General features: G+C 34.6%; 1 protein-coding gene across 2 annotated transcripts in view; it reads right to left on the reverse strand.

Annotated features, from left to right (window-relative positions):
- UGGT2 (UDP-glucose glycoprotein glucosyltransferase 2) overlaps positions 1–25450 on the reverse strand; it is a 77010-nt gene that overhangs the window by 29090 nt on the left and 22470 nt on the right. For both annotated transcript variants that reach the window (XM_014308279.2, XM_031059552.1), the window contains 16 exons: positions 25199–25298; positions 21304–21364; positions 18504–18595; positions 17422–17572; positions 16297–16416; positions 14044–14129; positions 12345–12480; positions 10656–10787; positions 9789–9953; positions 9217–9340; positions 9026–9124; positions 7113–7207; positions 4602–4808; positions 3318–3449; positions 1306–1433; positions 28–123 (listed from right to left, as the gene is read on the reverse strand). In XM_014308279.2, the coding sequence (XP_014163754.1) occupies positions 28–123; positions 1306–1433; positions 3318–3449; positions 4602–4808; positions 7113–7207; positions 9026–9124; positions 9217–9340; positions 9789–9953; positions 10656–10787; positions 12345–12480; positions 14044–14129; positions 16297–16416; positions 17422–17572; positions 18504–18595; positions 21304–21364; positions 25199–25298 (1924 nt within the window). The remainder of the gene's footprint in view (positions 1–27; positions 124–1305; positions 1434–3317; positions 3450–4601; positions 4809–7112; positions 7208–9025; positions 9125–9216; positions 9341–9788; positions 9954–10655; positions 10788–12344; positions 12481–14043; positions 14130–16296; positions 16417–17421; positions 17573–18503; positions 18596–21303; positions 21365–25198; positions 25299–25450) is intronic.

The following is a 25450-nucleotide window of genomic DNA, read 5'->3' on the forward strand; positions in this document are numbered from 1 at the left end:
TAAGCGCATTAGCATGACAAAACTGACCTGTGCTGTTCTTTGAGTAATTCAACATCTTGTCTCATCTCTGTTTTAGGCAAAGATGACAGCAGGGCATCTATTTTCATAATCAAATCACTGCCACTGTATTAAATAATGCACATAGAGTTTGGTTGTCATTAGAAAAGGAGCAGAACATTAACATTTTAATGTCAGTCTCTTTGCATAAAGCATCTTTAGGAAGCCCACATCCCAGACCTGGACTCTAAGGTGATTCACAGCTCAGGACTTGTAGCTTGGAGTTAAACCTTCAGCATGACAACGCCCAAGAACCACTACAGCCTTAGAGAAGCCTTGTGAAATGGACACCTTAATTTTAAGAGATGCAGAATTCAGTCACAGCAATATTTTTTCTCAGTTGTTGGGTCTCCAAGCCTGTGTAATTCGATGAAAATGTGGAGCTTTGAAGAAAATGTGGGGCTTGGTCCACAAGACAAATTAAACCTGAATTAATGACAAGTTTTTATTACTTACAAATTTGCCAAAGAGACTTGATTCAGAATCAAGAGAAGTGAGTATATGATGTTAAGATATGCTGATATTTCTAGCTCTTTATTTATTTATTTAATTAAAAAAAAAGCCCATTTATGACAACATTAAGGAACAGACATAAATGATCTGGTTTCAATTCTGGGCACATCTTTCAATGTTTTCTACTGGAATTTCCTACTGAAGTTCCCTTAGAAATCATAGTTCCATTTCAGTGTTTTTAAGTCAGAATATCTGTCTAAATATATTTTGTATCTCACTACTTATCTCCTTTAGTTCTGTCTCTTGTTGATTTTGGTTTTCTGGTAACAATTCTTTCAGTTGTGCCAGTCCTTCTAAATAACAGAAATTATACTCAAAGTCGAGAGATACTGTAAGAAGAGTGTAATTTTGCTTTCTTCTTTGTACACAAGCTGTATCCTTAGACTAGAAGATTGCCTGAACTCATTTAATCTTTACACTTCTTCAGTGAACAGATGTGTGAATGTTGTCTACTATGGTGTCAGGGCACAACATCAGCCCATGCCTCTACAGGTTCCCTAAGTAACAATTCCCAAAGAAAATGACCTCAAATATTAATACTCGTATTTGGCCTAAGATGCACTGTATTTTATCAAGCTTATTATTATGCTTTACAATTACTCTTATATAAACAAAACCTAGTAGGAATCCTTTACTGTTAGCTGTACTCGTGGTTGTAAGGAGAGTGAAAGTAGGGAGAGTATGTGGAGTAATTCAGCAGAGCTGCACATAAGTTATGAGGCAAGAGAATTTTACCTTTTACTACTGTTTCCCATCTCCTTGACAATAGCTTTAATCTTCTCTGCTGAGGTACTGTATGTTATCTTTTCCAACAAATTAAAGTCTTCTGCAGAGAATTCATTTTCATCTAAAGGACCCAGTATCTTAGAGAAAAAAAACATTAAGTGTAGAATGTCCCAATAATGCTCTGTTTGTAAGTAAAAATAAACTACTATTTTAAATGAATGCACAATATTGAATATGAAACCCCAATGTCTATATACATCAATATTATTGATTATAAAACTAATTGAATTTTAGAGTAACTATGCAGTTTTAGGCTTTTAGAGTTATATGATTACAGTTAATTATCAATCACAATCACAAAGAATAACTGCAATCAAAATATCCATGCTATTTTTCATTATACATCCTTCTGTTAAGAAATACACTATTTAGAAATAACTCTAAGAAAAAGCTCTCTTATGTAAAATATTTTAAACTCAAATTACTATTTGTCTACCACACTCTTTAGCTTTTTAATTCTATGAACACAATCTCCTTCTACTACTTGTCAAATGAAGCAGAATGGATAGAAAGAATGGGAAAGGATACAAAATGCCTAATATGAGAGGATACAGGATTACTACATTTTTTGGTGTCTGAAAGAAAGGAGAAGTGCCTTGGAGTCCCAGAAAATAGCTTTGAGGATGTTGTTTGGATTTCCTACTCAGTCTATCAGGCCAAACTGACCCAAGACAACTTCAATAGCCTACAGGGCTGCCAGGATGTAGAATCTCATTATGTAAGTTGGGTGCTGAATGCATCTTCCTCAAAATTCAACTGTTTCCTATAAATGAGAGGTTATATAACAAATTCCACTTTTGATTTTTTTATTAATGATGTATGAGACAGATGAAACCACAGTGTAATTATGAAATACTATGGTAATTTGGAGAAGTCAATTAGAAAAAATTAATTTGCTCATAAAAGCAAAACTTCTGTGATGAAATAGCAAGGACAGAAATGAAGGATATCCCTTGTCTTTCTAAAAGTGATAGTTTAGAGTTAATAGTTTAAAGTAATATACATTATTAAATTTATCCAAATATTTTTATGAAACTTATTTCCCCAAAACTTAAAATATGACATTATTTTTAGCTTTTTTAGGCATGGAGAACAGTAATAATATTTTATAAAATAAATTCACTAATTTAGTTATGAGAGAGCTGACACAAAAAACCCAACAATTCTATAAGGCTTCATCAACAAAAATGCTTTCTATGTGTTTTTTAGCAGTATTTCAGTTGCATGTCAGCAGCATTTAGGATGCATAAGAGTAACTAAACTCACTAAATTTAAAGAGTTTCCAGTTATGAGATGCCAACATAGTTTTCTTTCGAATGGTGGAGTAAATCAAAAATAGAAGAATTAAAATGTAGTTTGCAAATTGTATTTGCAATGTAAGGCATTGACTGTCATTTAACAAGCACTAAATATTGAATGCAACATTATATTTTTTGACCACAGATCATCTATTGACCAACTGTAATTAAAGCTATTGATTTCAGCATATACATACAAAAATTGAAACAACAAAATTACTACACTTTTATCTGTATATTAAGATTTAAGACTATAAAACAACTATATATTTATTAAAATGTGGTGTTTTAGAGCTTGAAACTAACCTGCTCAGTGAATTTATATACATTTATTTACATAGTAAAATAAAAGTAACTTCGGAATCAAAAATTATTCTTAAGCACCACAAATAATAAATCAGATACTAACCTATTTTGAGAATTTTGTCAGATTAACTCTAAAATAGCTGTGGGAATGACATACACACATAGTAGCTTCAATGGAATGGAGTTAATGAACAAATTAGAAGTAAAACAAAATAAAAAAGCAAGATAACATACCATTCTTGAACAACTCTCTGAATAAATGGGAAATCAATATAATACATTTTCTTTAGTTTGAAACTGAAGTTCCAGAAGTAAAAAAATCCTAAAAAAGATTGAGAGACTTAATTTCCTTCTTACCCTGCCATTGCTAATAACAGCCATTTGCCCAGGAAGCAGCTTCAGAACCTCCTGGCAGAACATCTGTTGAGTTTTAATTAAATCCAGTCCTAAAGTGTTGTACTTCTTCTCAAAAGTATCACCATCCATTCCCTAAAGCAAAGGTAAAGCATGAGATGCTGGAATGATTCAGCAAAAATAAATTTTGTATCATGTGAGGAAATCAAAGATTTTCTTCAAGTTATGTGGTAATCAGAAATCAAAGTAACACAGCCACCTCAGCTTCAGTGTAAGCACACAACTGCTGGTGGTGAGCCCAAGAGTGCAGTCTGTACCCTGGGGCAACTGTGAATAACCATGAGAGCAAAGCTGAGCCTGAGGTTAAGCAATTTTTCCATGATCCAGCACAACAGCTGCATGAAAAGTAACACTCTGTTAACAACCCAACTGTATTCCCACTTTTAGAAAAAAGGTATAAAAAAATTTGTAATACTCTAAAAACCCAGTCATTCTAATATGGCCACTGGATACAATTTGAACATATTTTGGAGAAGCCAACATCAACCAGAAAGACACAAATTCATTTTCAAAGAGAGCAAAAACATGCCAAAATTGGAATTGCGTCTCCCCTGTCAGAATTATTCTGACATGTATTCATTAGTAATAAAGAGACCAAGCAAACAGATTCATTCAGATACAATTAATAAAATGACATTAATTAGTAACATACTTAGCATACACAGCTTCATTAGAGACCTTTATGTCTTTCAAAATTTATTAAACAATGAAGCAAGAAATATGACTCAAAAATATTAATTTTCTAATATGGTCCAGAGAGTTTTCTTAGTCTTCCAACACTTCCTATTTAAGAAGACTAAAATTTACAACTACTTCTGAGACAAAAAACAGTAGTTAGCAGCTGTTATTTCATAATTCAGTTTCACTCTCATTTAGTCTTAAATCTTTCTGAAGTCTAAATTCTTGAAAAACATTAATACTGCAATTGTAACTAAATGAGAGAGCTATTAAAAAACCCAAAAATTAAAATTAAACTATTTTGATCTCAATTTTATTTTATATCTGTATTCTGAATTTCTCAGTACTGTCATATTTTCTCCCTTCAAAGAAACTCTCTATTATTCAATCACATGAAAGTCATCAAAAATCCAAACCTGCTTGAGAAGAAACTGTATATGGGTTATAAACTTCAAGGCATTCAGCCAAACACTGTTATTCTCACCACCTTCTTCCAATAAGATATATGTAAAATAAAAAGGGAAGTAATCTAGTTTAGCTTGTACTCACTGGCGTGAGGAATTTAACAATTTTAGTTCCAGCAGCAAGGGATTTTGCTGTCTCTTCCTTACTGAGTTTACTTAGGAAACTTTTTAAGTTGCTGTGGTTTTGGGTTAAAAAAGCAGTCAAAATTCCTCTTGCAATGGCTGTGTTATCTTCCTTTATTTTTGACGAAGGATTGTTCAAAATCCCAATTCGAGCATGACTGCTTGTTTTCTGCAAAGAAAAACAGAACAATAAGTAATTTTACAGTTCCATCTGCTGTTACCTAATGTATTCATATAATTTAAAACTATGTGAAATACCCTTGAGTATTTAATTTTTTGCAGCTATTTGTCTTTAGAAAAGATACATCAATGACTAATTCAGAACTCCAACTGTGAGTTAAAATGTGATTAGTAAGGATTTACCTATTCTGTGATAAATATTTTAAATAGAAGTGTTAAGTTTCTTTAATAGAACAATTGCCTTTGAGCATTTTGCAGAAGCATGTTTTAAACAAAGGACATAAACAAGTGGTCATTTACAGACTTCAGAACTAGTTTTATACAGGTCTACTTTTCAAAAATTATTGAACTAAGCATAAAATAAATACAAGAGAATTTATCCACTTATCACTTTTAAAGTTCAGCAGGAGCAAAATCCTTCACTTGCTAAAATCAGTGATGCCACTGAAATTTTACCAGAGACTTTGATGATTCTACGGCAGAATCAAGTAACACCACTAACTGAAGAAAAGATAAATGGACTCCAATGCAGGAAGGAAAAAAAAAAAATAAGGAATGCAATCACTGGTATTGAGCACTGGAAAGGCTTCCACTAATGGACAGAAAACTGATGGTCAGAAAACTATGAAGAAATACTGAGGAATCTGGGCTTGCTCCTCCTGGCAAAGAGGAGACTACAGAGAATTTGAACAGCAACCAAAAGCTACTGAAGGGGGAGTGAAAAACATGTCAGGGCTAAACCCTTCCTGCTACCAGCAAAGAGTAACAAGGGGTAATGCTCACAAAGTTTGGTCTGGCAGAAAAGAACTACAATAGGAAGGCAATGCAACACCAGAGTAATTTGAAAAGGAAGGGACAGAGTCTCCTCTTCGGAGATTTTCAAAAATCCTTCAAACACACCTACAGCCGACCGGATGTAATGAAGTCAATAATTCCACTTTGAGAGGGAGGCTGAACTGGATGACCTTGAGAGGTCTCTTCCAGCTAAGACAGCTCAAGCTTTTTTTCAAAGGAAGTAAAAAACTACCAGAGTTTTCAAAATAGCATGTATTAGCTGGAATAGCTAGAAGTGAATTTCCTTCAGCCATTTTCACTCCCAGATTTTTGCATGCTTTACTTCAAATGCTGATGGCACGTCACGAGCAAGTGGTGACTGTGCCAATTTTGCTACTATCAGGAATTATACTAGACCCTGACTTGAGAGACAGAAGGGCCTAGAAAAGAGTAAATAACCTCAATAAAATCAATGGACTTAAAAAAAAAATACTCTTTCATTTTATGTCTCATAAAATTTGAAAAGAACTACACCAAGCAACACATGAAATTCATCTAATGTTTTGGGATTTTTTGCTAGATTCTTGTCACCAACACAAGGGGACTTGCCCAGGTGGTTGTCACCTCTTAGACAGGAGCTGTGGCACATTTCACTGCTGAAGAGGGTTAAAAAATGAAGCTACAGAGGGAGTACATCTGTCAAGCCCAAGACATAAATCAAGCAGTTCAAGAAATTAAATGCTTTTCTGTAACAAGGACTTCTACTGAATATTCTTCTTTATCTTTTTTAAAGCCCCTTTCTAAGACATAGTTATTATCACATTCTCTTGGCAACATCCCAATTTTCTAGTTCCCTTAGGGTGGTTCCTATTTCATTTCTGATTAGAAAGTCCAGATGCCCTCTGATTTCAGTTTAAGTACTCTTTTAACCTGCCCCAAACATAAGGTCTTTCTGTCATTTATATTGACTTGACATTTACACTTTCTGAAGTATATTCATATTTCAGACATTCCTACCTTAAATCCTATTATTAGAACAGAAGAACTTAAAAATAAGCAAACTCATAAATGTGGATGATCCTCCTAGCTTATTAAAACACACAGGAAAATTGTTCTTAGAAGCACACAAACAGTACAGAGGAAAATGGTTGCTTCATGGCCACAGCTGTGGCACATAATACAGGAGAACACTGCTTAATGGTTCACATCAACAGGCACTATCCCAAAGTCCTTCCAAGTAACATTTTGGGCTACCTGATGGGAGCAAGTCTAACTGGGAAGAAATTCACCCTTTTAATACACAGTGTCACAGTTTGTCTCCTGCCTCACAAGTCCATGAACTAAATGACCATTGCCCTTCAGGAACTGAGCAAACAAAAGCACAATCTCTGAAGTCTGCACCTGATCAACAACAAAGTTGTTACACTTTTATTTAAGAGTATGATTTTTGAATGTGCAGAGAGAGCTGTTAAGAACATATTCATAACAACTATTTTAATAAAACCTGCTAGAAACTCACCAGGCTTTTCAAGGCATCAGAAAGCAGTTGTCTACCAGCTGGCTTATCAAAATCAGCAACAATCCAGACAGTAACAGCATACAATGCATCTTCATCTGAAAATTAAAGATAATCCTGTTTTACATTCTGAAGAATCTTCTCATGACTAACGAAAACCAAATTAATTCTGTTTGTCATTTCTAAATTCATGTCTATGTTTGACTGCTGACTTCAACTGTAAGAATAATTGCCACATCAGAATCCTTTGCCCTCTGAATTGAAGTAAGATTCTTAGAAGGCAATTTATCATGTTAATAGGAGAGAGAGACTAAAAGAGCTGATCCATTGTTACAGCATTGAGACAAGAGGGCCCTAAATAATTAGTTCCAATTAACAAAACCTGCTTTACCAGAGGTTACTTGTGAACATTTGATGAAGGATGATCATACAGCCAAGAATGAAAATAAGTAAGTAGTTACAGGGCCACATGACCTAGGCCAGTCACTTTCCCTGGCAGGATAGGGAAAGTTCTTCAACTAAAGGCAGGGAAAAACGTATCATTTTGGGACACAAATGGGAATATAATAAATTCAGTTCAAGGAAAGCAAACTACTGTACAAGTGCACATGCAGATAATTTCTGTTTTTCTTGCTCTATGGTTTCCTGTTCTTTACTTGTCATAGAAGAGCAATGGTAGGTGAAAAATTCTGCAAAATTATCTGTAGAAGAATATGAAGAATATCAGCCTACTCAGGTCTGCCATACATCCCTGAAACATAATGCACAGGGACAGAAATTTTCCAGGGTTGTGGTGAGATGTTAGGAAAAGATTATTATCAACTGTTGCTGTGGTCTAGAGAAACACATTGGAGAGAGAGATTTGAAATGTAGATTCCAGCTTAAAGGTTATAGGTTTTACACAAGATATCTCAATCTTACAAATAAGCCCACAGATTGAAAGCCATTCATTTGACAGCTCACTGGGATGTCCCTGTGGTTGTAGACACAGAATCAAGTAAGAGTCAAATTTATTTTAAAGAAATGTAGGTGTTTGGCATTTCTTTCTGACAGTGAATTAAGTAAAACTCGGTAAATAACACATAAAAACCACTGAAAGAAAGCACTTAATTAACAGGGTTTTTGTGTCCCTTGAAGGACTGATGTAAATGAGCAGCTGTTTCATAAGGGACGGACTATTGTAAAATTCCATGCAGAATTATGACCCCATTGTTGTAATATCTTCTCACTCAAGGAAAAGCACTTGCATATGCAACGAAAACGTTTTACATAAAAAAGCATTTGAAATGTACAAAGACATTTGAGTTTTAATAAAAACAAAATGTATAAATGAGTTATAATTCATCAGAATATAAACTCTATATTTTTCTATAGAAAGACAAAGGCTTGCTCAGCAAAATCAAACCATCTAACTAGAAGAAAAATAAGGAGATACTTAATAAATTAGAAACATAATAAATTATTCCTTAAATTTAGAAATATCTAATTTTGATATAAACATACAAACTCTATACATTCTGCCCCTGACAATGCTGCAAGTAAGGGTCACTTGAAATTTCCTCAAGACTTCAATATCCTCAAGTAAAACCAAATGTTTGGAAGCTGAATCTATCTTCAAAGCTGCAAAAGTCTTGTAAAGGTTTTTAACTTGATGTTTGTAAAACAAAAACAACTAGCCACAACATCCATCCCATTTCAAAGCCACAAAAACTAACTACCCTGTTAATTATAATTTAGGTTTATAATATTCAGATATGCTCTGCTTCCTGAAAGAAGATACTGGGATATTGAGAAAGATTTAATTTACATGGAATCCTTGGAATATTGACTTATTTGGCATATTTTACTGGTAAATTTCAACAATTTGTAATAGTCATAAATGGACAGATAGATAACCAATACAGAACATTATTTACCTTTTTTTGTTAAATACTTCATATTATCAGAAATTACAGCACTTTTATCTTGTGAGTCCAAAAAGGAGAAAGTAGAGAAGTCTTCCACATGAAATGGAACTGCATAATGCAAAACACAAAGTATTAAATTATGAAAACAAACCCAAAAAAACAACTCACAAATTATAACAATATCCAAGAAAAGGAGTTACCAGGAGTGGATCTGAAATGTATGTATCTTCTTTCTGCTCCAAGAATACTGGGGTTTATACGGGAAACTACATTGTTCTGATCCATAAGAAAATCCACTGCATTAACATTATCATCTAACAAGCCCTGGAGTAACAGAAAAATGTAAAATTTGTACTATTAAGACAGATTTTCAAGACAAACAAAGACCAAGTATTTGTATAATGTTTCAGCTGAGCTTAAAGTTTCTATACACATCAAGTATGGACAATGTCAGGTCAAAACCATATAAATGTCACACAGATAGCATTTCAAAATACCAGATATATATTTTTCAATGAACAACTGCAGTACATCCTCAGTTTCAGGTGGAAAAATTCTATATAATGATTATATGCTTAGCTGATCCTTCAGCCTTGAATAATTTCAATATACTCTTTCAAAACCATAACCACAAATGATTGTAACAACTTAACTGCAGGTGCGATATTACTAATTTCAAGCCATCTCATTATAAAAAACTATAATATATAAACATGACTGAAACAATTCACTGTCAAATGCTTCACCCTGCACTCGTTAATGTTAAGCATACCATGAACACTGCCCGCTGGAAGAAGCCGGTGGCATCAAAAATCCTCTGAAGAATGAGCGTCTCCAGCTCTGCCGCATCCATCTCCTCTCTGGGAAAGGGCACGCCATTAAACAGCGCCTGAGGCAGCGGGCCCAGGCCACTCTTCTTATAAAAGGTTGCTCCTGCCTGATCAAATCAGAAATATCACAGGATTAAACAGACTGCGGCTGACCGTAGTAAAAAAATGAAACTAGTATCAAGAGAGGACGAGCTCTAATCTCCAAGCACGTTTCACTGTCACACCTTGTCATCAGTGGCAGGGACAAAACAGTGTTTGGAAACCTGACGGGACAGATGGAACTCATTTGTCAAACAGAATGACAAAGGAAATTGTAGATCCATATACATTGTTGTGAACTTTTGCTTTAACATCTTGCTGAGAAATTGTTTTTCATTTTGCTTAACATGCTATTCTTTTATTTTAAATAAAAATAAAAATGAAGCAAATAACATCAGAGAAGAACCCTGAGACAGTCAAAAATGCTTTTACCAAAGAAAGAACCCTAAAAAAAGTCAAAAGGTTTTTATGTTTGTAAGTCAAGCTTTATTTAAGAAGAAAGCAGAATTCAAGAGAGACCTCTTGACACGCCTACTAGAAAAATACTTGTGGCTCCTGAAAGCAGCAGGCAAAAGTAAACTTTCATAGTGAGAGTAGTAATGCAGTAACCTTTACAACATTTCCATTAATGACTGAATGGTGGCTGAAGAAAAATTTTATTCAAAGGTGCTGTATTTACTTGCTTTAATATTTAGCAATCCTTCAACTTAGTAAATGCATTGAGTTGTACACACAGCAATATTTCTTACTCAGCACAGCTCTAAACGTACCTTCCTCCCTTCATCGTATTCAGAACGAACACCCAGGATACTCTGAACATTAGCATGGGGGTACTCACTCCTAAGAATGTGTTTCACATCATCAACTGTCAGAACATTTCCATCTTTCACTTCATGGTACACCTGGAATAATTATAACCCAAAGAAATTAAAAAATGTAGAAAGTTGTCAAACAACTTGATAACATTAATATAAGTAAATAAACAATAAATAAGTATAATATTTTTATAGTGTGCTAGCAGATTTTATACTGGTATAATTTCATATTGCTTTTATTGCTGTACTGCAGTTTTTTATACTGCTTTACTATCACCATTGCACATATGCACAATTTTTTATTAGAGCACTGCTCTGACTGATCTATTATTACACCTTTAGTCTAAATCTGAAGTGGCCAAAGAAATACACCTATGTGAGCTACATGTGAAAGGTTATTTCTCTCTACTAATTGGAGAGGTAATCTAAATTCTCTATATAAACTAACATGGGTAGTTACCTGAATCCATATTAATCCAAACCTAAACTAGTCATTTTTCTGAAGTGATAATTTTTCCTTACCAATGTTTTTTAATTTCATAGAATAATATTTTATTACTTTCATTATACGTAGAATAAAAATTTGAAGTGAAAATTATTCATTTGTCTTCAAATGAGGAACAATATTTTCCTCTATAGCTCTGAGTAGCTTAAACTTTATATTATTCCTTCTATTTTTGTTAACTTTCAATTATATTTATCATCCCCCCTTTTTATATTATGAAACAAAGTAAAGAGAAGAATACAACATTTTAAAAAGCACACTCTAAGTTATATTTTTTGATCTAAAATGGATAATTGTGGATAATGGATATTTGCTACCCATGGATAATTGTTACCCATGCATGTCAGCTCCCTAACATTTGTGGATTTCTCTTCCAAGGTATTCCTAGTTACTTCAATTCCTTTAATGTTAAGCTCTCTAAGTTTGTCCATGACACCATGACATTTTCTAGGCACTAAGCATAAAACCAGAAAACAAATGGAATAAAAATTGTTAGGTATAAGTACCATATTCCCTAACTTTTACCCACAGAGCCTTTACATAGATGGTTCACCTTATTTCTCCTCCATTCATCTCTAATCTCTGAAATTCCTGTCTTATAAGAATGTACATTCTCTCACAAAGTTAACTGGTCTCATTAAGCTGCAAGTCTGAAATACTTCTATGCTTTCTGCACCCATGGACAGCTCAAGCATGACCAAAGAAAAGAAATTCTCTTACTGTTTCACTTCCTACACTAGACAATAAGAAAGGGTTTTTCAAATCTTACAGGACTGCCAAAGTGACATTAAAATCCCTGTACTCCAAAAGACACAGAACACAAAGACAGGCCCATTACGTTAACATTAATACAGAATAACTTTTGATAATAATAAAAGCTGAAAAGCATGCACCTACTTTTTTATATTATTGAAGAAAACCTGTCAATAGGCAAAATTACAAGAGCAAATTGGTTTATGCAAGAGGAAAGTATTTCTGCAAATAATTCTATAGACTGTTAATGCTACACATGCTTTTAATACTTCATTTCTGCATAAAGTAAATGCATACATCTCATGTTATCGCAAGGTAGCAAGACCCTGACTATTAATAAATAATAAACCAGAAATAAATAGATGATTTCTTATGAAAGAACTAACATTAATTATCGACATAAAGGCCTGAGAGGTGTCAGATTCCTCTGCAATGTAATTAAAAGTTCTCCAAAGAGCTACTCCAGCATCTTCATTGCCATCAATTTCTTCTTTTGTACTTAAAATAAAAACGATTCCAATTCTATAAAAAAAAAAAGAGATCATACATATTTACACAATATCTGCTTTACACAAATTCTAACACAAACACAGAAGAACAAAATGTTTGCATTCAAGTGATCTGCCCAGCACTTAGAGATAAAAACCCTGTACCTGGGTGGTGTTCCCATGACTGTGTGCTGATACAGGATACCAGCCATGCATCTTTCATCAGCTCTACAGTATGCTTAGGTTACCAGCTATGTACTGACTTTACATACACGTTTTACAGCTAACAATAATTAAGATTCCTGTGAGTCAATAGGGTTTAATCACAGTACTTCCTCTCCTTACCTGTATGAAGGTTTTCATTTTTTACATTCCTGCCATCATCTCTTAATGGCTCAAGTCTTAGTCTGTGCATTCTCTGTCTTTTATTTTTCCCGACAGGGATATCTTAAGTAGATGCACGAAGACAGTGCTGGGGTACTGGTGTCCCATCATCAGTGTGTGCCACTCCTACCAGCCCTTCTCTCACCTTTTTAACCTTCAGGGCTTTCCACCACCCTGACACTGCTGTTCATTTTACACTCACATTGGTTTTAAACACACCTACTACTAACCCCTACATTTCCATTAAACGAAAGAAAACCCAAAGGAATATGAGGCTTGGGAAGGAAAAAGGCCTGTTGGAGGTGGTGCATTGATGCGGTTTTCATGTAAAAAGCCTGGACTGAGACTAGGCCATACTATGGTCCCTTCCAACCCAAACCTTATACTATACTTACGGTCCCTTCCAACCCAAACCCTTCTGTGAAGACAAACAGAACACTACAATCTGTCTTCCATTATGCTTTTGTAATTGAATGATAAAAAATTAAGAAAAATAACAACAAAAAAAGAAATATCAGAACTAGTAAAATTTTAAAGTAAAACGAAACACCTGTAATTTATTGAGGACACAAAAAGCCATTTCACAGGAGAATTTTAAATTTTAACACACAATTCATCTTGCTGAACTTTGGATATCCTTCTTGTATAAACTGTGGAAATAAACAGCCATTTCTGAGACCAATTCACTTTTTTTTTTACAACTAGGTATCTCAGATCAACCAGACTCTTCCTCAGAAGCGTCTCTCTCTGAAATGATGTTTCACTTTCAGAAATTCAAAACTCGATGAGGATAATCTCACTTTGGTCTTTAAGAGTGTATATTCAAACAACATTAGATAAAGCGATCACAATTGAAAGAACTGAATTGTAAAAAATCCCTGAAAGCATGCTTTACATAACAAATATTTTTATTAGAATGGAACTTCTCAAGGGCACCCAGTGGAACTATTTGACAAGATAAATTTTTATCAGACTTTTGCAGTTCATTTTACACACACTCAGGTATGTTTTACCTTGCAATCTATTTGCTTAAGAATACTTAATACCTGAGTAAGCTTGACACAAATGGGTAATCAATGTTCCTTATTAGAATGTTGTTGCATTGGATTTAACTCAAATTCACATCCTCATCTAGCACAATAGAAAATGAAGAAGAAAAAAGGGAAGAATCCTTTTTTTAAGATTTTTCCTCAAAACTTTCAGTTTTCCTTACCTAAGTGGTACATCATGATGATAGAATAATTCTGCCAGCTTCATATAATCACCAGTATCTTCTTGGACAGGATCAACAAAAAGTACCTAAGAACAGAAAACATATCAAGCATCCAATATTTATTCTTAGTGTTTGCTTTTATTTTTTCTTCAGACATAAAATCTAAGGCAAGAACATTAATTCCCAAAGGAGCTGTACGCCCCAGCTGTTTTCAATTTTTTTAGAGCATTCATTGTAAGAAAACACTTAAGACTATAAATGAAAATAATATCAGAATTAAGGAATTTGGACCAAACAGTGAAAATAGGATTTAACCACTCACTGAACTTCAAACCAAGTGATCCAACTTTTCTCCTTTGAAAGACTCTGTGTCATTACTTTGCATTTATTAATAAACTCCATATTTATTTTAGAAAGATATAATGCTGATTTTTCTGTTACATCTTTTAACAAACTCTCTTCTGTTGTGAAAACCAAACAAAAATAAATCAACAACATTTTGGCTGAAAACTTCAAGTGAAAAATTGAGGTTTTGGGAAGATTTCTTCCTTCCTGTCTCACCAATCTTTGTATTCACTCTTTCACTTCGTGTAGCTTGGAGTATAAACTCAGATCTTTCAGGTATGCACAGAATTTAAAACTGGGATGTGTCTGCATAGGCAAATTATCCTTATGTGGCTTTAATTGGACATCAGTACCTCATTTATTCAACTTTGCACTGCAAACTCCCCTTACAATTCTTCCAATTTGCTAGGGTAGATGAAATGAAGCAGAGTAACTTGAAAATTTTGAACACTCCCACTCAGATTATAGTGGAATGGTGTGCTATGGATTTCTGTAGTACAGCTCTTATATTTAACCCTGAATACATAGTGCAATCTACTTCATATTACACACATCTTACACTTCACTATAAACATACACTTTTTTATTACCTATTGCTGATATTTTCATTGTCTTTTTACACACAAACTTTGCATCACTTCAAGCAACTACATCAGAGGGATCAAGTGCACCCTCAAAAGCTTTGCAGAGGACAGCAGGCTGACTGGTGCAGGTGAAGGACTGGAAGCCATTCAGAGGGACCTGGATAGGCTCAAGAAGTGCATCCATGGGAACCTCAGGAATTTCAACAAGGCCAAGTACAAAGTGCTGCATCTAGGCTGGGGCAGCTCCAGTTTATCAACACAGGCTGAGGGATGAACAGATCAAGAACAGCCCTGCCAAGGAGGACTTAGGGGTTGCTGGTGAATGAGAGGGTGATTTGAGCTGGCAGTGTGCACTCATAGCCCAGAAAGCCAAACGTGTCCTGGGCTGCATCCAAAGCAGCGTGGGCAGCAGGGCCAGGGCGGGGATTCTGTCGCTGTGCCATGGTGAGACCCCACCTGCAGTACTGCATCCAGCTCTGGGGTTCCCAGCACAGGAAAGACATGGACCTCAAGTGGGCCCAAAGAAGGGCCACAAAAACAATCAGAAGCTGGAGCACCTCTCCTATGAGTACAGGGAGACTTATAAGAAGGAGAGGGCTTTTTTTACCAGTTAGTAGAGACACTGTAGTGGTAGAACAAGAGGCAGCAGTTTTAAACTAGAAGAGGGGAGATTTCAACTGAATATGAAGAAATGAGGATGGTGAGACACCAAACTCATTGGTTTGAACTGGCTGCTCAGAGAAGCTGTGGATGGACCATCATTTAAATTGTTAAAGAACAGGCTGGATGAAGTTTTGGCCCCTGGTCATTGCAGGAGAACTGGACTAGATAACTTTTAATGGTCCATTACAACCCAAACTATTTTATGATTCTATGGTTCATTACATTACCTTTTGTAATTTTCATTTAAATCAGCAATAGCTGCTTCCCTAGCTTACTATATGATACAGAATCCTATTTACAGGGAAAAATTAAGCTACAAGACAATAATTACTATGCTTTATAACTTAAATATCTTTGTACCTCAGTTTACCATCTCTAAAGCATGGACAGCTACCATTACCTTCCCTCATGCATTGATAGTAGTGAATTTTCTGTGCATAGCATGGAAAGGAACATAAAAACTCTTCACAAAACTGTGCCCAAATCCATCTGCAAATCAAACTAACAACCACATAAGACTCTAGATAAAGTAGTATTCACTACTCTTAGCAGATCCACATAGAAAACTTAACAATAAATCTAGCACGTATTTTTTAATAAGCTGTCTGCCCACATATTAATATATACAGTACGCAAAAAAACCAAGGTTCTCCAAACTTACCAAATTATATAAATTTCGTCTGATCTCATGTAAAAATCCAGGAAATGAGGGTTTTAGCAGTTCCTGATAGCTTTCAGGCCATGTGCTATAGCTGTGATCTTGTTCTATATTATTAATCCACTAAAACAAAAAAAAAAGCTGCCATTTAGAAAACATGCATTGAACACTGAGAGAAATATGTGGGCATAATAATACTATAAAATGTCTCCCTTTCTTTTGTTAAATAATAACATGAAATAGCTTCTAAATTTTATCTTTGTTTTTTCTTTTTAATCAAACTGTTTTTATCTGCAGTGCACAATAAAACTAATACTGGATGGAAAAGGAGAAAGGACCATTAGTACTGTGTACAAGGACGTGAATAAAACCTTTTTTTTTTCCAACGGTGAAAATTACTTTCACAATGCAAACATCATAACAATGTATCACACAGATGTGTGTAACACGGCACAACCATCTTGTAATCCATGACCAGTATTTATCTTCAGAGTGCAGCAACAGAACTTTAGACAGATCAAAACAGACAATTAACATGTGGCTGATGTGTTCTTCTAGTCCCTTCTGTGCAAGCTGGGGCAAACAGAAGAGTGAAATGTGGTTCCTTCAGGTGCAAGAAAATAATATTTTAGTGCTGTAGTGGTTTTGGTTTGTGCCTTTTCCCCTGCTGTATAACCTCTGTAATGAAACCTGTGTAAATTTGGAAGAAGGGTAAAACTCACAGTCATTGGACAGCTAGAAATAATATATTTAAGTGGCCCAAAATTCACTTATCATACTTGTGAAATACACTTAGAAGTCTTGCATAATATGAGATATTATGTAGTATTATGTAGCTACATTAATTGATATAAAAGACAAATTGTATAGTTTGGAGTGTGCAACTACTCTAAATATATATTTCTTTTCCTTTAAACACACTATATCTTAATATTTTAACAAGGTAAAAACTGGAGAAAATTACTCATAAAAATATTGAAGGAATATTATCCTTGAAAACATTTTAAACTGCTAATTGATATATGGCCTTATGAAGAGTATTTCAACTGCAGTAAAAAAAAGAAAAACTGTTTCATACAGAGAATTATCAAAGACGTAATCTCGAAATAAATAACTTTAGTTACTTACTATTATTGAAGAGTGACGAATATCTAGTGCATAATTATTATCTGTAGGATGTACATGCAACCTCATAAATTTACTCAGGGTCTCCCCTTTGATTCCAAGTTCATGAAGGCCATGCATCACTTTTCCTTCCAGTTTAAGAGTCTCTAAAATGCTTTTTCAGGAAGATAAAGTACATAATGTCTACGAATATCTCTTGTCATGACGTAAAAATTATTTTTAAAACTAAAAAGCATCTTCATGTTAATAGTCTTAGGAATGTTTTCTCTTTATATTCTCCCACAGCCTAATGTTTAAACCAACATCAGTTAATAACACTATGCCTCTAACTTCTTTCAAAACATAATTACAACATATTACACAATTCTTTTATTCATTTAGATCTATTTTATACAAAGCAATTTTATCCATCCTTAGTAAGAAGTGGCAGCTTTCCTGCTGCACTGTCCTGCCTGAGGCAGAAATCCAGGCTGGGGTACCCTAAGAAGCAGCTTTGCAAGCGAGTAGAGAAGAGAGCAACAAGTGATGGAGACACAGATAAACTCTAAGCCTGTATCATGGCAGAACTCAGCCCAGAGGAAACACAGAGCCACACCCTAAAAGCTCCCAGAAGACCCAATGGGACTCTGGAACATCTGCTGCAACCTGAAAGTTCAAATTTGAGAATAAAAAACCCCCTGAAGATCTCCACAGCAGAAAACAGCTGGCAAGACTTTGTGACTGCCTCATGTCTGTAATTTCCTGATTGCTCAGTAACAGGGATATGAATGCATCACTTACTTTTTTATAAAGTGCTTTCCACACCTTTTTAAAAGTACACATTAGATTCCTTCTATTTCCAAACTAATTTGACATGGTGAGTTGTAAAATTATAAGCAAATTAGAAAACATATTCCAAGAGAAAAGGCTATTCTCAACCACTTATACAATGTCCATACTCAAAAGCAAAACCACTGTAAATCAGTATTCCTCCTACTGGAACATTTCCTTGCCCCCAAAATGCAACAGGTGAGATTAGGACCATGAGCACAACTCCACAGTATTATCAGTAAGTCTGTGACCTTCAAACAAAATGTATATCTTACCTAAAGGGATCTTGAAAATCCAGGTCAATATTAAGGCCATTTAGAAACAAACGTGCTTCTCCAGGTTGAATTCCAAGTGTTTCATGGAAGTGCTAAAAAGTAAAAAGTATTGCTTACTTATTTAGGTATATGTCTACACTAACATATATGAACACCCTTAAGCAATTCCGTGAAACAGACACATCAAATCTCTTCCACACAATTTCTTTTTTTATCTGAGTGTTGGAAAAAATAATGACCACATATTTTATGAGTGCTATTTAATACACTTCAGATGTACAGATAAAAATGAAAACAACCTACCTTTACAAGGCAGAGAAAAGGACATTCTCAGTGTTTGCCAACAGAAAGTGAAAATACACACATACAGAAACACAGCTTGTAAGTTTTTAAATTATTTCTATATATCCATTCAGCAAAGGGAAACCTTGCATGTGTCCCTCCACTTGAAACCAGCTTTCTCAATTACTTAATATCTCTCAATTCTGAAAAACCTGTAGTTGAATTGTTTGAGGGAATTAGGAAAAACAGACTAGAAACTTAAAATCTTGTCGAACAAAGGGACTATGGAAAGAACACAGATGAGAGAGGGATAGAATCTTTGCTTGGCAAAGAAGAAAATACAAGAGGAAGGTGGTATTTAGGGAGTAAAGCATGTATTATTATTTTCCTACAGAGAGCTCTGAGGCACAACACCATTCAGTCTGTAGCAAGATAAGTGACAGGAGCAGCAGCGGTAGTGTATTCTAACGCATGACACAAGGAGCAGTCAGATTTCCAGATCTGCCTTAATTCCCAAGAGAGAAATAGAAAACACAAAAAGCACACAAGATATAATTTTTTCCCAATTTAGCTCTCACCTGCTAAGCAAAGTAAATGTGAACAAAAACTGTACTTTAAGAAAAGCACGCCTAGAGCAAGCAACTCAGGCTCAGTATATCACTCCTGATATAAACCTGTAACTGGACAAACGAGAGCAAAAAGAAGAGAACATTGAAAATGGTATCATTTCTGTAAAGTAGTGTGGTTACTTTCACACAGTTAAATGTAAGTAGGAAATGCAAATAGGAAAAGAACTGAGCTGAACTGCAGAATGGTTAAGGTTGGAAGGGATCACAGTGTGTCATCTGGTCCCATCTCCCTCTCAAAACAATGTCATCCTAAAGCACACTGCACAGGATAGTGTCCAGATACGCATTCTTGAATATTTCCAGTGAGGGATACTCCACAACCTCTCCAGGCAGTCTGTTCCAGTGCTCAGTCACTCACAAAGTAAAGAACTTCTGCCTCATCTCCAGGTGGAACTTCCCCACTCAGTTTTTGCCCATTGCCTCTTGTCCTATTGCTCAGCACCATGGAGAAGACCCTGGCTCCAATCACCTTGACACCTCCCTTTAGATACTTATGGATATCCATAAGTCAGAGGTAAGATTCTTAATACAATTTTGATGCTAGATATTTGATTGTCTAGAAGTGCACTGACTTTGTCATAAAAACATTGATGGAAGGAGTATTCAGGCATCCAACACTAGAATTTAAGGCTGATAATATTCATGGAATATTTTCTTGCTAAACTTCACCAAATTATTGCATTGCAAGTTGTGAGTTCAGTTTAATGAGGTTTTTTTTTTCTTTTCTCTGTAGCAGTTCTTTGTCTATTTCTTGCTTAGGTATCAACTCATTACACCTAAATCATCACATGTCTTTCACTTTTAATAACTTTATTTCCTCCCATTGCATTTCCTATTCAACTTTCATTATCTTGAGAGGGAATCATCCAGTTACACACAGCATGGGATCATATCTCTCCCGCTGCTAGATGGATGTATTGCAGTTCAAGAATGCACATGACAATTTATTGTGCTCAAGCAGCAGTGTTCAGGAAGTTTCTTTAATTCAACAAATTTTAGCTTTTAGCTGTCTAAAGGCCTCTAGACTACAGGAATGATGTGACCTCACATGAAATTAAAACTTAGTGTGATAGGTGCATAAAATCCTCTTAATGTAGTTAATACATCAATGGAATCATAGGAGTGATTCAGCTGACCAACCACACATATCCATTGTAGTTTGTTTCAGATCCAAATTTTAAGTTACTTCTCCCAATCATTTCATTTGACCAGTCATTGATGTCATTTCACATGACCAGTCCTACAAGAATGGTGCCTAACATTTAACTGCAACACTCAACTTGAAAGAAAAAATCCAAACTGAACAGAGACAGACATAACAAATTCAACAAATATTAAGTGGCATCTCAGAATAAATCTCAGATCAGTCAAAATCACAGGAACAGGGACTCCACATAGTACAAGGCACAAAAAGATGCAGTGAATCAAGAATGAAAACAAAACCATCATCTGCCACAGATGATGTTCAAAACACCTTGCAGCATGGCTGCATGTGTGATTCTGAGAGTGTGGAAAGCTTAAAGTTTGCATTTGCTGACCATAATATAAGCAGCAGGCTTAGATTCAACACCAAAGCCATAGAAAAAGTAACTGATACCTATTTTGCTTTCCCAGCACACAATCTGTGACTCAACTCAACACTCCATGAAAATTGTTTGGCCTTGCCTAATTCTGTAAAACCAAAAGAGAGAATGGAGAAAGTTTCACGAATTGCAGAAAGTGAAATATTTGAATTACATATTTAAATGTTACCTGTCTCACAACAAATTTTTAGAACACTTAGCTCTTTCTCTTTAAGGAAAACCATGGAAGTTGCTACAGTAAAAAAAACTCCAAGAGCAGCAATACAATAGCAGTTCAAATGTCCGTCTGAAGAAACAAAAACAAACCTTCTGATTTTCTTCTATTTCATTTTGCATTTTCTTGTCTACAGGTACTCTTGTCAATGATCTGTTAAAATAAAATATTTTTATCACTCAACCACCATGGTTTTTAAAAGGCATTATTTTATATGAAATTGGTATTTTAATTAAACATCCAATGCACTGTAACTGAAGAATGCTGTAATTAAATCTTGAAAAGAAGAGTAATGCAGTATCATAAATACTGAATTGTTAAGACAAATATAGTTCTGTTTTACTCAAGTAAACCCATGTTTCAGATTCAGGCTATTTTTGTTTTGCAGTAATATCATCAATGCATTTTTTACCACTCTCAATCTTTCCTCATGGCTTGTTTTTCTGGATGTGTATTATAAAAAAGTAAGTTGTTTGGTCATCTAAATTATTACCTGAATACATACCACATTTGCATATTTTAAGTTAATATTACTGTCTCCATGGTACTCAACTTTACAGCATGGAGAGCCACAGATTTGTCTGGACAAAGGCATGGAAAACATGCAAACGATGACCACTTTAAAATTACCTGAGACTTAGAAAAAAAGAGATTTGAGATAGCGACCCTAAAAATGTTAAGCATTCACAGACAGAAAAAGTTTTAGTTTCTTCAGTCATTCCATCTTTTGAAGGTAACACATTGATTTGTCTTTTTTACCTTTGATGAATGTTCTGGAAGACTATTTTATCTTCCCCTGCCACAGTGTATTGTTTGTGAAGTTTATAATTATCGGACTTATCATAAAACACTTTCAGAGGCAAATCAATCTCTCCATGTTTTAAAAAAACCTAAACCATATTAACCTAACTGTCCTGACAAATGCCAAAAGAAATGCTCTAGTTGCCTATATGAACATTTTTTTTCAAAACAGGACTGCACACATTTTACCAAATTTGTACAGGGCTTCAAGAAAAACTGGAATCATCTTAAACCTGGAAGTTAACTAAGCAAACTGAGAATGACCCTGCTAAGCCAGTTTCAACTTGTGGAAAATAAAGCATTTAATAATATAAATTCTCATCTCCCCTTTAAAGAAACTGATTTAGAATAGATCTTGATAGTATACTCCAAATTTCTCACAATATGTCAGAAACAAGACATAAAATCAGTTTACTTTAAATAGCTATTAAAGCATTCCAGACCACCAAAGAGACATACTGTAGAAGCAAACAGCATGATTTCCAAGCTTGGTATTAGAGAGTTCTGAAGTAAAAAATTTCAAAAAATACTTCAAAAACCTGAATTTTATCATGCTGAACTCAACAAAAATAGTAGGGCCTGCAACTCTCAGAAGCACACGCAGTTAATAAAAAATGCACAGATAAAAAGGACAATCTGTATATTTCCAAATGGCTCCCACTGTGAGTAGCTAGGCAGAAAAATAAAACATAAATGGGAAAATAATAAAAAGACAAAGGGAAATACAAAGGTGGTCCAACATTAGCAAGGAAGTAAAATACCCATCAGCAAATGTAAGCTTTAGATAGCTATTCTAGTAATAGGAAAGCAATCCAAGGAATCATTGAACAGTTCCTTGTTTATGCATGGCAGTTGACATTGCAGGATTCTAGCATAATTTTATGGAGAAATTGTGATGGTTGACCCTTGAAAAGGACACCCTAACAACCTGAGGTAACAAGCATACCTGTGAAAGACATCTGCTCATTTTGAGTTCCCTCTTTTGTTCAATTTGTTCAGAGCTTCAAAATTTTTACTTACATTTCTGTAATCATCAAGTGCAAGACTCTAACTAAAGAGAAACACTTCAGTGGCTGAAAGTAAATGGACACTATCTTTCTACATGATGTAGGAATGTTCTTGAATCACCTTAAGGTTGAAATAGTCTCTATAATTTTATGCATTTATATAATTTATTCTTATCTGGAAGAACATGTAGTACTCAAGGTTCAGGGGGAAAGAAGGGAACCTTTCATGGGGTCATATGTTAACATTTGTGAATGATTAATAAATAGCAAGCAAGAGAGCATTATAATACTTAATTATATGCTCTTTAAGAATGTAATAATAGGACAAGTATATAACAAATCAAAGATGAAAAATACCTTATAAAATGAATTATCAAAATGTTGCCATGACATATATCAGCTGGTACACTGCCTACATCTGATGACATTTTGTAAAATCTACCTCAGACTAACCTTTTCAAGTGGAAATACTGCGACACAAAAATACAGGTGGCAAATTAGAAAGTGAAAGAAAAATTCAGAGGAATGGTATATTATTTTTTTTAAGGTCTAAAGAACCCCATTTTTAAGAAATGTGCAGTATTTTATTTTCATAACTACAGTTCTAAAATTTGCATACAGCCTTCTTCAACCAATTTTGTGTAAAAAATGGTTGTTTTCATATAAAAATTGTCTGAAACTTACACAGTTTAAAAATACTATTATTATAATGAATGGCTATTTATCTAAAGTGACTAAGCAATATCTCTTCATTTCCTGTTTATTCTAGTTTTGTTTTTTTTTCAAACTAGTATTTTGAGTCATCAGGTTAAGCATGATTAGACTATTAATGAAATTTAGTCTGTGCACTATTTTTACACAATGCCTCTTTAAGTTGTCAATGTAGACCTACTACATTCAAATTATTTAAATATTTGTAATCTCTCATGTTAAAATAACATGCTAGATTCGCATGTTAGAATAAGTCATGTAGGACAGAAACAGTGATTCCCCTTTTAATAATTTTAAAGTCTTCTTATACCTTTACCCAGAAAATCCTTGAAGAGTAGGTAAGTTGAGCTCTCTAATGCCACAAATACACAACGCGAGTTGGAGTGGAATGTAATGATTTAATGACTTGTAAAATCCATGATTTAAATGTCACCTGGCACACTTCAAAATAACTTTTTTCCTGTCCTTTAAAGAACAGAACTGGACTTGAAGTTTGACATTAAGTACACTTCCACTATCTCCTACTGGAAAGCTGGATTTTCTGATTGCTAATCTAAGTGCAAACTTATACCATACTATTTCATAATAATTATGCTTCAGGCATTTTAAAAGGCATTTTGCTTCCTTGACACAAGATGTTACAATGGTAGTTTTTCCATTATGGTGTAGATTTTCTCCAACAGACCATCAGGGGTGACAATGAAATACTGTGATAATTAAACAAGAGTGGCAAAATGCGAACGCACGCTGCGTTAAGAACCCTATTTAGCATCACATTTAATTCAATAATTCAAGCAAATATTGCTGATAGGATTACATGAAGAACTTAATAAGTGTGAAGAAAAGCATTTCTCAATTATAGTACTACTGGCTTACAAGAAGAACAATTTTTCATATTTGGATAGCTAAAATCAGGACATGTCCATTTATTTAATATTTCTTTTGAACTTTTATTTAGTAATCTGTTACAGAAGACAAATCTTCCCCAGTAAGAACACTACCATATAACAGCCAGGGCCCAATCTCAACAGCAACATTGTGCTTAGAACTAATGTGTGTGGATCCCAACGAAATTTATTAATGGTATTCTGCCTCTTTCCACTGTGACTCGTTCTGCTACTAATTCAACAGAAGTTTTCACCTGGGAAAATATCAGTCCAGTGAAATCCATGAGAACTAACTAATGACTAGCCTGTCCTAAAGTAATAGTAATTAGCATAGCCTCAAGTAATGATTAGCATGTCCTCACGGCATCTCCTGCATCACACAAGAAACATTTAAGAGACTGATCATGAGCTCTCCCTGGAGTTATCTTCTACTCAATGAAATTGCCTGGAATCCATCTAGCAAGCTGTCAAACGTGAATATGTGACTGCAGGATTTGGATAGAAATCTGTATTACTGTCATTACAGTACAAATACAAACATAAAGATAGCATTTTAAAAAAAACAAACTTAAATACCATACCTGGCTCTTATTGGGAAGTTCTGAGCAATGTCTTTCATTACCTTTAAGGCATCATAAACAGGGGTAGACATAATTCGAGTAGCTGCTTGAAAACTAAGATCTATCATGGGGGAAGAAAAATAAAATTTAAAAAAAGGAAGGCTGAATCAAAGTGAATAAGACATTCCTAGTTTAGCCTGATAAGTACTTCTTGGATGACAAAAATAGATGAGTGAGAGGTGGAATGTTAACTTCCATTTCTTAATACCTTTA

The sequence above is a fragment of the Geospiza fortis genome, unplaced genomic scaffold, assembly GCF_000277835.1.
Source record: "Geospiza fortis unplaced genomic scaffold, GeoFor_1.0 scaffold84, whole genome shotgun sequence".
NCBI lineage: Eukaryota > Metazoa > Chordata > Aves > Passeriformes > Thraupidae > Geospiza > Geospiza fortis.